Source organism: Bombus pyrosoma, linkage group LG2, assembly GCF_014825855.1.
Source record: "Bombus pyrosoma isolate SC7728 linkage group LG2, ASM1482585v1, whole genome shotgun sequence".
In the NCBI taxonomy this organism is placed as follows: domain Eukaryota; kingdom Metazoa; phylum Arthropoda; class Insecta; order Hymenoptera; family Apidae; genus Bombus; species Bombus pyrosoma.
This window is the reverse complement of record NC_057771.1, coordinates 3,141,599-3,159,466: the sequence shown is the minus strand read 5'-3', so window position 1 is coordinate 3,159,466 and position 17,868 is coordinate 3,141,599. Positions and strand designations below refer to the sequence as shown.

Genomic DNA, 17,868 nt, shown 5'->3' with positions numbered 1-17,868 from the left:
TGTATGGTTTCCATTTCCATCGCTTTAAGAGCTTAAAACTTAGAATTTAAAATCCATGACGCTTTGAAAATTGAAAAAGTCGTTTGGCAGAATTTTCTTTTTTTTTCTCTTCTTTTGTTTGAGCAAGAAACATCAAGAACAACAACAAGAAAAACACGAGAGAGAACGAGGCCGCACACCGCACCACAGGATGAGAAACGGCGTAGTGAAACGAGGTCGAATTGCGAGGTCGGGAGAGCTTCTTTTATCGCCCTTCCTTTGAAAACACATATTATGTGCTCTTGCTCGTATACGCACTTTGAATCTTGAGTTCAAGTTGAGTTTAATTTTACCAAACAAAAATTCTTATAACTATAATCATAATTATAATAATTGTAATAAGTATATAGTTTGTAAAAACTGATTATGCAACTAAATTTAAAAACTGATTTTTGTAAATATCGCCATCGAGATAGTATTTGAACGAACTACATATGTTACTAATTACGTAGTTGGAAAATAGGATGACTTCGATAAAAGAATACATACCAACTGAAAAACAAGTATAATGCATGTAACTAAGATCTTACATGGGCGCAACGAAAACGAGCATAAACAGTTACAGAGACAGAGAAGCAATTAATCGGATGATAAACACACAATTGAAGGTGATAAAAGTGTGTATATACGCTATCAAAATAAAAATGAAAAATACAAGTCCATTTATGTCCATGGCTTAGGTTTTATCTGCCAGCCTACGCTCAATACGCAGTACGTCTGGAATATCTTAAACTATAAATGGATGTGATATTACGAAAAAAAAAATCTAATCCAAGAATGCTAGAAAATACGTTACAAATGTCGATAATATAATATAAATGAATTATGTATATTATCGATAATTCTCATATTACCTAAAACCACTCGTTATTCTGGGCTAAAAACACCTACAGTTAATGATAAAATTGTATTATGTGATACTATGACTCCTTACCGCGTGCCGCGCCGTAACCGACATGGTAGCGTCATTTCTAGGAATTGAGAACCTACTTTGTTGTCTTAGGTCTTAGCCAATAATAACGAGGAAACCCCGAACCGAAAGAGATTTATAGATTTATCATATACATGCTACAAACAAACCGGTTCTTCGTATACACCTACCTACTACCTATTCAAAAGCTCGTTCGGATCGACCGCGAATTTTACCACCGCATTCTAATCTGATCACAAAAAGAGGCACTCGAAACTAGTTACTTCGAGAAAGGCACAATGAAAAACCACAGAGATGAACTATTATTTTATTTATATATGTATGTAACTCAGTCTGTAAAGTGAAATTTAGATAACATTGCGATTGCGATATGCGTATATAGTATGGTATATAATATAAAAATACAATACCGCAGAAATTGTAGAAAAATTTAAAACGACCAAAAAAAGTAATTTTGCCAAACATATATGCGAGTATTTTATATGCAGCGTGCAACACATTCTTACTTACGTGTGTATACGAATGTATATATATGTAAAGGGGCGCAGCATTGGAAGGCATGGGAAAATTGTATAGAAAGACCAGGGTTCACAGCTGGAGGGGAAACTACAGAGTAGATAGACAGAAGGGAACGTCGCGTCATGTCGAGACGCACGTTGGACGCTCCGTTGAAGCGAAGAGAGGTAAGCAGCAGAGTTGGGAATCGGAGGGTCTCGGAAGATGAGTGGGGCACCGCACTGCAGAGTGAAGGGAAAACCAGAGAGGCGAACAGCGAGGCGGCGAGCCATACCTGCGCTGCCTCTACCGCTTCAGACTTGAGGGTTAAGGCCCGTTACGCAACGTAATAACACAGTGAATTTTTTTTTTTTTAAAAACGTCGTCCAGGTACAAACCAGTCGGAAACTCGGTACACACTTGTATAACCAATGAAAATTTTCTTGTCATTTGTTTTATACTTATATTTTATTCAATGTCTATTTCATTAGTCATCTACTTATTAACGTAAATAAATTCTTCAGCAGCTTCATCATTGTTTCAAAATTCAACGTTCTTCATAGTAAAACAATAGTAAGCAATAGCAATATCGCTCAGAATATATAGGATATATAAATACAAAGAAGAAAGCAACATTATGTCTGAATACGCAAACAACAGGTCACTAAGCATGTAATAAATTGTCATGTTTTCGCTCCATAAAGTAGAGAAATTCTGATAACAGTCAACGGTCGTTATCAACTCACAGCGACTTTAAGTTAAAATATTTCAATTCAATCCTTAGATATGTAGGTACTACTAATTGTAAATAAAACCCAAGTATACACATGTACATCAATGCTTTCTGATACTCTTTGTGTGTGCAAGCGTATATCGTATATACAGCGTTGCCGAATTTCTATCAAGCAGAGAAAAATGGCCTCCGACCAGGCATGGAGGGAAACGGGGAGTAAAAAAGAAGTGAACATAGAGAGGGGAGAAAGGGAGAGATAAGAGAAGAGAGTTGGGAAAAGAGAGAGACAGAAGCCAGTATATAAGTAAGAGAGACGCGTGAAAGCCTCTGATACAGTGTGCAAAGGAGGGGACAAGGTGAAGAGGAGGATACTCGACTCAGTAGCGTAACTATCATAAAGTAAATATATATAAGGTATAAAGCAACAGATATATATAATGGAAACTGGTTAATTTGCAGTTCTTGGAAAAATTACGAAACAATGTACCCAAGTAGAAAACATGGGTATAGTGTCAAAGTTTAGAAAAAAGAAATTCGAAAATTTAATACAATTGTAAAAACTATTTTTAATTTATTATTTAATTTAAATGTAAATTTACGTATAAATGTAAGAACTATTGAATATAATGACTATTGATGCATTATAAAGCAAGACAAAAAGGAAATTTAAGACAATGTATAAAAACGAACAAAAATATTTTAATTAAGTATATATGTATTATAGTAAAATATTGTAATTAAGTATGTATGTATAACGTATATAATTATGTATATTAATATTATCTTGTATAGAAGACTATCTGTGATTAATATATCAATGTATTCACAAATATTTTTCGCTGTATGTGTTAAAGTAACAAAAATTATGCATTTTGGCAAACCTATAATTTATAACATTAATTTTTAATAATCTCAAAAATATTTTATCGCTATGTATTCATAAACTGTATTAGTATAAAACTAAATGACGATTACGGTCAATCAATAGTTAATAATATCAGCTTGAATAGTTTTTTGCAGTCTTTATGTTGTACTGAACATATTATTCAGAAAAATAAAAGTGTACTACTGAAAAGAAGTTCTCGTTTACCCTGCTGCAGCGGATATTTTTTTGTGAATGCTTGAGAAGGGAATCGAACGATCGTGTTTCCCCTCTCTTGATTACGCCACTGGCTCGACCCAGCGAGGCAGCACGGACAACCGGGTGCGCTGTTGCCAAGCGGAAATCACAGACCTACGGCATTTTCTTCTTCCACGAAGAGGAAGACGAAGACAAGTATTCGTTTGCCGTGTTGCCTTCTGCATCAACCAAGCTCAAAGACAACCATCTCCATAATTGTGCGTCAATTTATTAATCTTATTTAACAATACTATCCTCAATATAAACTATCAGTAGTATCGATCGATGTAGTAAACGATCTGTACATCATCTGTACTACCATCACCATCATTAACGTTAATCAACGTTAAAAAATATTTTTGTCGATTGGTCCATGTCTTTTTCAGACACAGCGAGGTAAATATAGGATTATATATAAATATATATATTAATAAATACCAGACATTTTCTTTTATTCAAGATGAAACTCCTCTTTTAATAAGCCTTTCAATCAGATAAGGACAGTATATATATATACACACACACATATATACGATACAGAAATGCTAAAGATTATTGCACTAATTTGCATTAAAAAATCGATATATGTAATAAGTGAAATTCTGAAATAACCAGAAAATGATTTTAGTATTTACTTTCACTGTTACTACTACAATATCGATAATCGACACGTTTTATAAAAGTCAGAGAAATTGTGATAGATCGACTGGAATGTCATTTTCCAGTATTTCTGTATTAAGAATAACAAGAATTTAAATTATCTATCTTTTCAATGTAAATAACGATCGTTTGATTATAGCGAACTATTTATATACATTGCCAATTTTAAGAATTATACTATACATACATGTACTACTTGAAACGATTAAATAATCATCAAATCAAAAATTGATAAAATATTACAGTTCTGACATTCTCAAGAAATACTTGTTTTATATAATACATATTACAAGAATCCGTAATGTTCTATATTTCGACAATAGAACATCTATAAATATTGCATTGCTGATTATTATAGATAAATTTTATATTTTCACAGATCAATAATATGTACATGGTACTTGAAATATCAGATCCTAAATTAAAATAACTTTTAACTCGCAAAAGATCATTATTAATTTCGTTTTATTTTATTTATTATAAATGCATAACTTTTGCGAAATCTTTCAATTAAGTTAAAAAAATGTTTAACAGACGTCCATAAATTTATCAAAAGAATTTATATAAACATCTTCTCCTTTGATCAAGTTTTTTTGAGCAAGTAATTTTGATTTTCTTAAAAACTCGGGTTTTTCATCGATTAGAAATATTTAGCAATATATGCATGAAACTATGCTTCTGTATGTCTAATCAGTTCTGTTGATTATCTGTAACACTATTCTATTCCTTATTATCCAATATCCATTGCTATTGAGGATAGTGCGTACGGAACAAAGTTTCGCAGGAAGTGATTAGAATTTCAACTGCGTAAAACTACTATTTAGACTTCCTGCTACTCATCATCTGATACAAGCTAAATTTAGTGAGAGTAGGAATTTATTTAATGAAAACAAATTCTAACGAACGAAAAAATCAATATCAACTTATATGTATATAATACATTTTCTGCAAAAATTCATAAAGATGAATTAACATTTTTGAACTAACATACATGATTTATTAAGAACTTACTAATAGTTTACAGAATGCTTTTTTAAACCTATTTCTTAAATAATTCAATCAACGAAAAAAGTATATCATATATATGAAAACGTTTGTAAGAGTAAATTCTTTGCATAAGAACTTTGAAATAAATGAGCACTGTTCTTTCAAGAAACTTGCGCAACCAAGTTACACAAAGTTAAAAGTATGAGACGATTAAATACAGGATAAATTATATTTCATTAATAAATAAGGATCAAAACTAGTTTGCTTATCTTTTAAAGTTCGAAATAAAATAATATCACTAAAAATATTATTATTTTATATGCTTTCTGCTCGCTACTCTTCGCATAGAAGAAATGATTGCAAAGCTAAATTTGAAAATGTACAGATACAAGATTAAATTATTACATGTATTACGATTATTCCTCAATGTTTCAGATACTGTCTCAGAAGTAAAACGCCTTTTAAAGTAACAGATTAAACATACGCTTTTGTTTAAAAAAAGAAGTATGTTCTGACGATATCCGACTTAACGACCTCGAAAAAATCACGTAAATCGCGGTTTTATAAAATTTCTTCGTGACGATTTTCAAGTGAAGGAGAATTAAAGCAACCATTGTACATTATAAAAAGAAGAGTTTGTACGTGAGTGCTTATTCCCCGTTAATGTCGTTAGCGTATCGAGACAAGAATATCGATGGAGCAATACCACAGTGGTCAGTTTCGACAAATCCATGTTGAAAAAAAAGTCAATATGAAATGGAGGTCGATAGCGTGATGACCTCGAAGCCAATCGGGAATTTTACAATGCCGTGGCCTCTCGCACGAAAGATACATGCTGGTGGTATATATATAAGGATGCTCTGTTGCCACGTCTTGATTCAATATAGACTACAGACCAATAAAATAAGTTTTCCTTACGCTGCACTATTGATAAATCTGAAGGCAACGTCAGTGATATGAGCATATCTCTTTACTTTACGTGAACCACTCGCTTTAGTCCTCTCATGAGGCGATCAAAATTAATATGTATTATTATATGTTTGTACGTACATAGTACTATATTATATACATACTATGTATGTATATTCAATTTGGATTGTCCGCGACTAGACCAACTATTAATCGATAACTGAACTTGTAGCATTAAAAATTGAATAGCTTTGGCAGGAAAAATTAATTACAATTTATTTCATTTAAAGAATTACACAATAAAGATATACTTGACTTAGGAAAATCTTTTTCTTAGGCGTTCTCTATTGCATGCATGTGACTTAAGAATAAAAACTACAACGCGAATAACGACTATCAACAGGTTTAAGGACTGGTGCAAATAAATGATGCAACATGGTATGGTTACGATTCCGCATTAGTGACACTGTACGCTTCAGCAGATTTATATTTCTAATAAGAGAATCATTCACTTGTTTGTATTGCACCATTCGAAGGATGAATCTTCTTAAAATTGTGGCGATGTATACACATCGCTACTTGCCTAGATCGGGCATAATATGTGATAGAAATATGACAACCACGCGACAAATGTAAAATCGTTCTAGGATCTGTTTTGACAATTACATTTTCAAGGAAATTAGGAAATCACAAATATATCAAATGTATACGATCAACTTTCTGCGAGGTAGAAGATATTAAGACTATATTGTATCGAAAACGAACGATGCAAAGGAGAAACAAATAATATTTCTTTATCTATTTAGATATTTTTACTCTTCACTAAACTTTTGTGAAGATCATCGTCGATGTTTCACGGTCTATATCATACAAACATTAAAATTTTGATTGTTACATTAGATTATATTGTTTTGTATGCACGTATGTAATATTATAATTAGAAGTATATATAATGTACGCGCACATTAGAGATTTAATTCTTCCACGATCAAATAATAATCTTAACATAGAAAGGGCAAGTCTAACGTGTGCATACGTATGTAGGGACATAGATATATCATGATCATAGATAAGGTAAAATTGAGGAGAATACTCCACACTTTAATTTGTCCCTCTATTTCAAATGGAGTAGGTTTTGTATAATTTGTTCATAAAATAAAGAATAAAATGAAAATAAACTCCAGTTTAAATGGAAATCCGAGGAAAATATACCAAACAGTTTCGCATGCAAAATATTAAATTCAAATGGAAACTTTTAAAAAGATGCTATTTGAATTACATTGAATTAAATGAAATTGTATCAAGAGAAAATTTGATGTTTTTCCTAAACCGTTTTAAATCAAACCGTTATTTGTATAATATGTATATGCACATATGTACATATGTTCTATATGTATATACATATATAACATGTCTATATTTTTCAATTTTACCAATTTCTGTGATTAAACCATAAAGGAACAAAACTGCTTACATGGTCAGTATCTACTACTCATATGTTCCATGACTACTTTACTCATGTGTTTGTATTTTACGTATTTATCGGAAACTTAAATATGTAAATACTTGTTCAATTGTGTACATAAAAATATAAAAATATAAATCTGCATAAATATTCACAATCTACGAATGAATATTGGTAAACTAGCATACGAAATTAAAACATGTACATCTGTTAGAGGGCAGCACAAGATAGTTACAGATCAAAAATGAACAAGAGCGCTGCGAGCAAACCGGTCGACGTGTTCTTGATACGAAGGTCTCATGAAGTACAAATTTTATACTTAATGTTTGTTATAATAAAAATTACTCGAATAATATACAAGTTGTACTTAATACAAAATGAAAGCTTACCTGCTTTTTCTGTTTATATGTTGAATATGTAGTCAAATTCAAATTGTAACTGCTGTATCCAACCTCTAACAATATAACCGACAGGGTGAAGATTCGAGATTTTAATTCTCAAAAGAAAGTCACTTGTCGCTTCATAGTAATTATGCACTCACTTTTTCGACACTATCACTCCGTAAATTTTTCTTTTTGAAACAAAGATAATAATTTCACAAACACTTTTTCAACGACATATTCAGGAACGAAAATGTCAATCACGGAACAACCGCATGGCATGGCGACCGCGATTACAACTCGACGTATATGTACAGTGTTTTAAACGATACGTCACATCCTTAATCCTTGATACTATTGGTTGCTTTCAAAAGAGTCAACCAATCAGTTTTGGAAGTTTCTTATTACGCGGGAAAGTAAATTCCGTTAGAAATGTTGAAAATACATTTAAGAAGTCAAGCATATGCTCTTTTCTTAACAAGTTTAGACACATATCAACCTAAACATAAATGTAACACTTTTCTTAGAAGAATTAAATATAAAAGTCGAATAAAAAATTATTATCTTATAAATTACATAAAACAATAATGAACACATATATTTCGATTATATGCAGCCGCCATTGCTCCACTATTTCGATCGGATTCAAACGTCTATTGCTTTAACTGTATTGTATGTATATTATTTATAATATAGTTGCGGAACGAAAATATGTTTCACTACTTATATGCACATATGTATATAGTACTATTTATATTATATATTGTGTAGCTAGCTGTATTAACCTATAATATATTAATAATGATATTAATATTAATATTAATAAAATTAATATTATATAGAATAAAATCATATTAATTATTTATGGCAAACTAAAAAAACAATACTAATACAAAATAAAAGTTGGACAAACGAAAAAGTATATATATTCTATATATTTGTTTAATGAAAATAAAAACGGATTTTAGTATATAAAAATATACATGTCTTGATATATGCACATATACATATGTACGTATATAAAAATATATTAATTCACATATTTCTATACGTAAATAAATGTCAATGCAAATTTTTAAAAAATGCTGTTTTTAAATATTATTTATACGTGCTCACATAAGTACATACACGTGTGGGTATGTATGTACATATTTACTACACAATTATATGTAATGACATTTTTATTAGTAGTTATTAGTATTTACAAAGATAGCATTTAAATAAATTTTACTTCGTTAATTATGAACAGTAACAACGTACAGCATTTTTAAATCAATTGTAAATGTAAGTAAATCAATTATATTTATTGTTAGACGTAATAAGTGAAAAAGAATAATTGGAAAATTTGGAGTGAATAGGAGGGGCATTCCTAGTAACGCGTAACTCTAAAGGATGGCAGCACCTGAAATACGCGTACCTTGGCTTGATATGTAGATTACAGAATTTGAAAGCTTTCATGTAAACTTTTTATAATTTATGAAAAATTAACAAATGAAATGAAAATTAAAACGTCCTTATTATTTGAAATACAGGGTGATCCAAGATTAACAGATGTTTATTAAACCTATAACCAAATGATGAATTATTTAAATAATTCGATAGGTGGTGCAGTGACTGGTGATTCTGGTTTACAATTGAACAATGTAGAAATATTATATACTAGAGTGCAAAGAGTTTATATGAAGCCACAAAATAAAGAAGAACGTCAACGTGAGCTGAGGGTTAATGTGGAGAGCCATGCGGGTATTAGTCCTGTATGTCGCAAGGTAGCATACATTTTAATGTTCGCATTAGCCTATAATTTGTTGATATACTAAAAAATAGTTGGAGATATATTTTTATTATTTAATAATATATTGCGTATTTATATTACAGAGTTTATGTGTTTTGTTAGCAGATGACGATGATCCTTGTTTCCTTTATTCCTTATTCATCACAGAAGACGATTTCAAAATTTTGAAATCTCAACAAGGATTATTAGTAGATTTTGATAATTTTGCAACTCAACTAATATATTTATTAGAGCAATGTCAAATACCTGCTACAAATCTATCAAAATCACCACCAAAGTTTTTGTTGTTGTTAGCAGAAGAAGGTGGAGAATGGATGTTAAAATTGGTTGAAACAAATAATTTTAAACATTTATGTCATTTGAGCCTAAATATATCACCTGCGAGTGATTCAGATTTGAAAACGCACATGGCCATGAAAATTAAACAGTTGAAAGAAAATATTTTACAACAAAATAGAGATGCACTTGCACTTGAAACAAGATTGAACGATTTATTAAATAAAGTAGAAACGAAAACTAGGGAGTTTGACCAATTGGAACAAAAGTATATAACAGAAAAAAGTCAAATGCAAATACTTTCATCGGAACAAATAGGTCTTGAAAAAGATAAGTATGTAGCAACATTTATATAATTATGTGTGGTCATATACATGAAATATTTATTAAGGATTTCTAAACTTTGATAGGTTTGCCAAAGCACAGTTGGAGTGGCAGTGTCAAAGTGAAAAACAAAAAATAGAAATAGAACGTAGGCATACAGAAATGATAAAACAGCTTCATACTGAACTGGCAGAATTACGTACACAAAATTCAACGTACAAAGATAAGCTATCTCTTCTTGAAGCAACTAATGTGGAACAACTTAAACAGCTGCAAAATCTTGAAAAAGACCTTAATATTACTCAGAGAGATTTGAATCTACTGAAAAAACAAAATTCTAAATTAGATACAGATTATCATGACAGAGATAAATCGGTAAATAGTTTGAGAACAAAAGTTGCTGTACTTGAACAAGAATTAAAAGATAAAGGTATACTTATTACCAAACATACCGAAATGTTAAAAACTGCCAAAGAACAAAAACAGCACCTTGAAGATCTTCTAACTGAAAAAGAAGGTCAGTTACAACGCAAACAAAATTCTTTACGAAATTTAAGTGATGATTTGGTTAAAGCTAATGAAATATTAACAAAATTACAAAACGAACTTGCTTCAACAAAATCTAAATTAAAATTAAGAACCAGTATAGCACTTGAACAAGAAAGGTTATTAGATACTAAACAAAAAGAAGTTGGTCAATTAGAAAACAAAATGGAAAATTTAGTGAAAGAAACAAAAGATGCAAAAACAGAGATTGAAAATTTGAAAGAACAGCTCAAAACTCAACAGAATCAGTTAGAGGAGAAAGAAAAAATAATAAAGAATAATGATAATGGTAATTAAATATTTTTAATACATTTTATTATAAAATTTTTGATTAATGATGTATACACAGAATAATAATTTTAAATTATTAAATATTATTAGTTATATTATTTCTGTTTCTGTAATATTTAATATTATATTTAATATTATTCAGAAAAATAACATTTAGTATTCTATTTTAGTATCTTAGAAGAGATTGCATTATATATTTAATATTATTCTTTTATATTCTTGCAGTAATAAGTTGGTTAAATCGACGATTAGCAGATAGCCAGTCTCCACTACAAAATGCTACTGTAGCAGCACCAATTACAGTACCATCTTCAACTCATTTAACATTACCTCGAACGAATAAATTAATTAGTAATAAATATGAAACACGTACATCTGCACCCAATACAGTACAATCGAATGCATTATCTGGATTACCACTGAGAAATCCCATTGTACAAAATCCAAATATTAATCAAACCACACGTATGACAGCGCGATCAATGGGTGTTGGTATTACTGATAATACAATGGGCATATCAACGTTTAATAAAAGTGGTCAAATTTCGAGTACCAGTACACCTATGGAACGTATCAATTCTTTGAACAAGTTATCTGGAAATGTCGCAGGTTCGTCTTTGGTACCAGTCACTGTAGAAAATAATAATTCATCTGTACCACCAAATGGTACAAAGATAAAAAGTACAAGTGTCACGCTACAGAGTGGATTAAGAAGGGCAGGTTTATCTGATAAGCCAATTTTACCATCTGCATATTTTCCTAAAACATTACATTAATTAAATATACAACAGAGACTATCAGTAGTAATATACATCAAAGTTGTGATGCCATATAAAAACATATCAGAATATAATATTATGTATAGGATAAATGGTTATTGTTTCAAGTTTAATGTTGGAAAACAGTACAAAATAGTTATGCAAAGCAAATGATGTTAAAACATATTTTGAATTTTATATCTAAAGATATTGTTTTTATAAATTTATATGCATGTATTATGAGGAAATGATAGATGTACTCATTTTTTATTATTTTTCCTGTCTAAGTGATTGAATTCGGTGTTTATTGCTAAAAGATAATAATGTAATAAAAATCATAAGAATCTATATTTTTGCAAGTACGTAATTTGCTTCTATATTCACTGAAAAAAAAAGTAAATATTGGGAAGCATAATCATCTCAGATATGATAACAAATAATATAGAATATTAATTACTAATCATCACATGCATTTTTTAATAACACTGTGTCAATTAATCACTGTTTTTATATAGCTACTTTATCGTGGATTTCAAATTTTAAATCAACAAAATGCTATATAAGGATTCAATTAACATTTTGTCTCGAAATTAAATAATGTTTGTTATTATAGTTCATAAAATCATAATCTTATTCTTTAAATAGGTACCTGGGAAAGCTTTTATCGTACAGATTAAAGTGTGTATATATCGTAATCGTTATAAATTTTTTAAGCTATGTTAATCTCTAGTAAACTGAATAAATGTATTGAATAATTATAATGCCTTATGATAAAATTAGATTAGCAGGATTTGTTATAAATTTACATTTAGTAGAATTCATGTAATATTGTCTTAAAATAAATGTATATTTTTTATAACTTTGTAATAATAAAAGCGATTTGTACGTACTTTGTATCAGGTATTTTCAGAAATAGTCGTATTTAGCAGATTAACACAATATTTTTTCAGTATTTTTAAAATAGATAACGAAAATAAGATGTTAATACAAATAAAATGAACTAGAAGCTTCAACAAATTGTACAATTTTTATAAATACAAGGCGTTCTAAAATATTGGCAACAAACTTTAGGAGCATGTAGTACTCATGAGAACAAACAGGAAGGTCTTAATAAACAGGAGTCGAAAAACCATTAGTTTCGGAATTACAAGATGTTTTTATCAGTAGGACATTATTACCTTTATAGCATACATATGTTCAATACGTTCTTCGTTCGTTTTAATACACACTTCGATATATTTCCTCATAGAAGCGCGCACATGTTGAAAGATCCCCGGAATTTCTCTTATATATTTCTTGGCAGCAGTTTTCGATTCGTTGTATTACCTCATTTACGAAGCAACTGGTTTACTATGCACTATTTTTTGTACGCTAAACGTAATTCCAAAATTAATGGTTTTTCGACCCATGCTCATTAAGACATTTTTACTTGTTTTGATGATTATTACGTGCTTCTAAAGTTTGTTCCCAACATTTTAAAACACCCTGTATAATAAAAACTGTAGATATATCAAAAATATGTAAGAATAGCAAATTAAAGTAATTGTAACATTTTATTATTCCAGAATCTCCTAATATTTGTTTTTCTACAATTATCTTTCAGACATGTAATATTTCTAGTCTACAAGGTATTTGATACATATATTTCACTTTTTTCAATAATACAATAATGAAATTTCACTAAATCTCATATTCTGGTTATATATATATATATATATATATATATATATATACACACACAAAATATAATTGCATGTTTTTATGTATCAAATTTTTGTTAATGTTTAAAAACATTACGACTAAGTTTTATGAGTACACATGTAAAATTTGTATTTGCTGGGTATAAGCGATACTGAAAGAGATTTGTTACATCATATGGATGGATACATATAAGAACAGTATTAGATACAATAAATATAAAATAACTTAATAAATGATTGATGTATTTTATTACCTTTTGTACATAAAATTTTAATAAAATATATATTACATAAATACATGTACATATTTCTTACATACATTCTAAGATCTATCTCTAAAAATTAATAGAACTTGTAACACACTTTTAACATATTGCAGGTATGGAAATGAGAATTTTAAATATTAAATGTACAGAGTTTTCTCTATTAGTTATTACAAATGCAGTACTGAGAAATTATATAAAACAGAAATAACAATTATTTACAAGTATAATGTCAATATACACTATTCTCGATTTAAGTCTACACGCGCTATTAGTATTTCTTTAACTAGTGAAAATACCAAAAAATATTTTATATGAAAGCTGTTGAATTACATACTCGAAAGTTAATGAAATATATAGACCTGTTTTCAAGTGAAACTATACATTTTTATTGCTACTGTCACTATCTTCTTTAATATTTCAAAATGAATTCAAAGAGTATAACGTGTATATTTGAAGAATAATTTGTTGAATACCTAACACTTAAACTAGACTTGCTATATACTTATAAAATATTGAATTATTGAACTTCATAAAAGTAAATTTTAATGAAAACATATTCTATCAATAATTAATTTATAAGGAAGAAAATATTATAAATACTTTGTACGTAAAAAATAAAAATACGTGATTTATTAAAAATTCTATTTATTAGTTTATATCAACTGAAAATGTTGGTGCATCACTCAGTGACAATTCTGTACATCCCACATCTAGGAGCGGGAGATCCATTCGTTTGCGTTTCCGTTCACACTTTGGACATGGTTTATAAGCATTTAAACATTCTGTGTGAAATACTGCATTACAGGCTCCACACTAAAATTACATAATATCTAATAACTTATTGAACTAGATTTTATTCATTCTTACAATTTTTATATAATTATAATAAAAATATTTACTTACTCTGTATGTAGATTCCATGTCAAAAGGATAAATAACTTTTGGATTATTGCAAATTTCACATATAAAACCTTTCTGACTACAAAGCCAACAATTTATAACATGATTTCTTGCAAATTCTACTACTTTCTGCAGTTGTTGTGCAAGAATTCCATTGGATATATCATAAAGGTCAGAAACAGAATATTGATGAACATGTTCATACAAGTAATCTCTAGGTGCAACTTTTTTCTGTAAGGACTCGATTATAGGCTCACGACATGTAAATAAATAAGCTCTTAATAAATTTAATTGAATTCTTAATGATTGTAATTGTGCCATACTATCTACAGCCATATAAATTCGTGGATTTAAGACTTTAAGATCTAGTAGCGTAGGACAATCTTGTAAATATGCTGCAGCCTTATTGCAAACAGGGTAACATTTTAAATCCCAATTATGAATTACTCGTGATGGAATTAGATATTCATTTTGTGACATACAGTTTAAACAATAATAGTTACCAGAGAAAGAGCAAACATGTGCTTTTGAAAAGGTCAGACCAATTGCATGGCCACATTCAAAACAACTATAATCCTGTACATCCAAACCTTCCTCTTTGGGAAGTTTGCCCAGTTGTTCGTCAAAATTTATTGCAGTTTTATTTTCTGATTGAATTTTGATTCCATCATTAGATTGTTGCTTTTTTGGATATTTTTTTAAAAATTCTTGAAGATCTAGGACTGATGCATTTCCAACAGTATGATAGCTTTGAATAATTGCATCATACGTAGGTCCATCACCAGGAGTACGAGCTGCATTTGTTCCAGAGTCATGAGATACTGCAGATGAAGTTAACGAAGATTCACAATCTTCAAATGACGTAGACCAACCCAATCTTCCAATTAATGAATTCCCTACTGTAGTTGAAACAATATTTTGCAACGTTTCATGATTCTCTACAATATGTCCAACCTCCAAATCTTCAATATTGTTGCATATATTAATTTCTGCATTATATTTTGGACTGTCATTATTTAAAATTTTCTTTTCTATTTCTTCTCCTGTTCGTAAATCTTGTTCTTCTTCTTCCTCCTTCAAAGACGGAGTTCCTCTTGAATTATTGGTTAAATGATCTATACCAATGTTATTTGATTTCTTATTAGCTAGTATAATTTTTAAAGCTTCATCTTCTGTGATACAACCTGCATTATTAAGAGCGGACTGTGATGAATTAAATGAACCTAAACTACCAATAGAACTAGCAGTTTCAACTTCATCAAAATTGTCACCATCTGTTAATTCTGTAGTTATTGTTTTTGCAATATCTACTGCACTAAATATCGGACAAGATTTCATTGGTGGTGACCATATGCCTGCTAATAGAAGAGGAGTATTTGACCAAAAATTTAATAAGCTACTATTACAAGCTAGTTTAAAGCATATGTTATCTAAACTTTCAATTAGTCTCTGTGCAACTTCAACAAGATCTGTATCTCTAATGAATGCAGATCGATTGTAGTATGGCTTTAAAGCTGAATTATCTCTTTTAATGGAACAAAAATAGCTAGCTAAAAGGCCTTCGTTTAAAGCTAATCGTATCCAAGCTCTGCAATATCCAACTTCTGTCGTAAGCTGACTTAATGTTTGTATTTGATCTATAATTTGTCGGTGTGAAAATACCAACAGTGGACCCCAAAAACTTGGCTGTGGCACTGCATTGAAATCCGGGCCGCTTAAAACTTCTGTTACTCGATTTAAAAGACTGTCTTTTAATCCATGTAGGAAGATAGCTTCCAAAACGGAGCACAGGGTCATACTTTCGTCGCAATTGCCAACTGTATCGTTTTCCTCCACTCCTGGTGCACTTTGCATTTCCATCACGCTGATATTTAACTGCTTTTGCAACGATTCTCTGATTAATACAATTCTTTTGTTCATCATTGGATTGACTGTTTTCAAAAACGAATTCATCTTTTCGAATTTGACGTTTCACAAGAGTAGTAGTTGCGCTATTATAGTTTCCTCTTTCAAGCATCTTTGTGATTATAATAGAAAAAGTTACCTAAATTTTAGAAGGTAACTCGATGAAATCACTAACTGTGGTAATGAGACGTAGTAGATATTATGTAAATTACATTGGCAGAACTCGAACATTACGCTGATACTAACAAAGAAACAAGGAAGTACCGTCAGAAAAAATACAAATCACAACGTGATAAGAAAAGCACGCGAACTTCGAACCAGTAATAACGCATGACAACGTAATCTCTTGATGAATGTGTGAGAAACAGGTTACGTCACACAATAACAAACTATTCAACCCCGTTTACTTGATATTTAATTAAAAAATTTACAAGCATTATCTTAAGATACGAACAACTAAATCAATTTTTAACATAATGATGATTCGTTACTTTCTGATACTTGAAACATTCCTTGGGTATTCTTATACACAGATTATGAATCAGCAACATTTCCGTCAGCTTCGTACTTTTCTTTGATAGTAATACATATTAAAGCGATAGATTGCGCTATGATATACATCAATGTGTGCTGTATCAGCTGGTGGTGACATTTGACATTGATATATATTCGAAAATGTTTTTAATACAAGTTAGTAATATTAATTAATTATCAATAAATGTGTTTTAATATGTTAATAGTAAATATTTAACAAATGGTATTGTAGTTATTTGTTTCATTAATTCATTGATCGGTAGATGTAGTAGATGACAATTCGTTTTATTTACTATGGTAATACGTTTTACTTATTTCAATAAAAAGGAATGATTACTGCAGTTTATAGTTAAAATTTTCGTTTTGTTTATAGATTAGTATTTATAATACTAAAAAAAAATCTTTGAAGCAATATTATAGCTTTATATTCTTTAAAAGATGTTCTTAATTTCAATAATTTGACATCAAAATTTAAATTGTAATAGTAATTGGAAAATAGATATAATAAATAAGAAATGTAAGAAATAATATCATGTAAATGGCATATAATTTGACTATACATATTTCCTTACCGCGAGTAATGTTTTTTTCTTATGCATATTTCTTTTCATATATTATGGAAATCTATTGAATTTTATGTTTGTACACAATTAGCTTCATTGTGCAAGAACGTTACCAAAATTTTATCACTGGAATCAGTTTCTGAAATATCGGGCAAGCATTAAACAGTCTTAGGAAAAAATTAATTTATCAAATATATGGTAGTTGCTTTAGATTTTATAATCAAGTTTTCTACACCGTTCCTATATTTAGATATGCACTTAGCTTAGAGTATCTCAAATGTTGGAACAGGTATA

The 17,868-nt window shown here is 29.7% G+C and overlaps 4 protein-coding genes across 16 annotated transcripts in view; 2 read left to right on the top strand and 2 right to left on the bottom strand.

Moving 5' to 3' along the window:
- The window catches only part of LOC122576660 (inositol-pentakisphosphate 2-kinase), a 79,604-nt gene extending 71,575 nt beyond the window's left edge, over nt 1-8,029 (bottom strand). For 2 of the 4 annotated variants that reach the window (XM_043747315.1, XM_043747322.1), the window contains exon 1: nt 7,729-8,029. The gene's annotated coding sequence lies outside the window, so the exon portion shown is untranslated. The remainder of the gene's footprint in view (nt 1-7,728) is intronic. The other 2 variants (XM_043747305.1, XM_043747330.1) reach the window with 1 other exon arrangement.
- Nucleotides 1,488-7,715, top strand: LOC122576683. 7 transcript variants are annotated; one of them, XR_006319862.1, is made up of 4 exons: nt 1,488-1,811; nt 2,375-2,583; nt 2,658-3,714; nt 5,401-7,715. XR_006319862.1 is itself a non-coding variant. In XM_043747345.1 (4 exons), the coding sequence occupies exons 1-3, from the start codon at nt 1,612-1,614 to the stop codon at nt 3,551-3,553; spliced, it is 456 nt and encodes a 151-aa protein (XP_043603280.1). In that variant the 5' UTR covers nt 1,488-1,611; the 3' UTR covers nt 3,554-3,714; nt 5,401-7,715. The 7 variants fall into 7 exon arrangements, 1 of the variants encoding a protein (XP_043603280.1); XR_006319857.1 differs by having other exon boundaries at nt 1,488-1,877; nt 1,990-2,583; XR_006319858.1 differs by having other exon boundaries at nt 1,488-2,253; nt 2,333-2,583.
- Nucleotides 8,030-8,985: 956 nt separating the features above from the next.
- On the top strand, nt 8,986-14,082 carry LOC122577641 (spindle assembly abnormal protein 6 homolog). 4 transcript variants are annotated; one of them, XM_043749071.1, is made up of 5 exons: nt 8,986-9,177; nt 9,252-9,485; nt 9,595-10,121; nt 10,198-10,946; nt 11,174-14,082. In XM_043749071.1, the coding sequence occupies exons 2-5, from the start codon at nt 9,294-9,296 to the stop codon at nt 11,722-11,724; spliced, it is 2,019 nt and encodes a 672-aa protein (XP_043605006.1). In that variant the 5' UTR covers nt 8,986-9,177; nt 9,252-9,293; the 3' UTR covers nt 11,725-14,082. The 4 variants fall into 4 exon arrangements, with proteins under 4 accessions (XP_043605006.1, XP_043605005.1, XP_043605008.1 ...); XM_043749070.1 differs by having other exon boundaries at nt 8,987-9,485; XM_043749073.1 differs by lacking the exon at nt 8,986-9,177 and having other exon boundaries at nt 9,344-9,485; nt 9,617-10,121.
- Nucleotides 14,083-14,300: 218 nt separating this feature from the next.
- On the bottom strand, nt 14,301-17,073 carry LOC122577640 (pleckstrin homology domain-containing family M member 1). The gene is made up of 2 exons (XM_043749069.1): nt 14,576-17,073; nt 14,301-14,485 (listed from the first exon to the last, which is right to left on the bottom strand). Exons 1-2 carry the CDS (start codon nt 16,523-16,525, stop codon nt 14,321-14,323), a joined length of 2,115 nt encoding a protein of 704 aa, XP_043605004.1. The 5' UTR covers nt 16,526-17,073; the 3' UTR covers nt 14,301-14,320.
- Nucleotides 17,074-17,868: the final 795 nt, after the last annotated feature.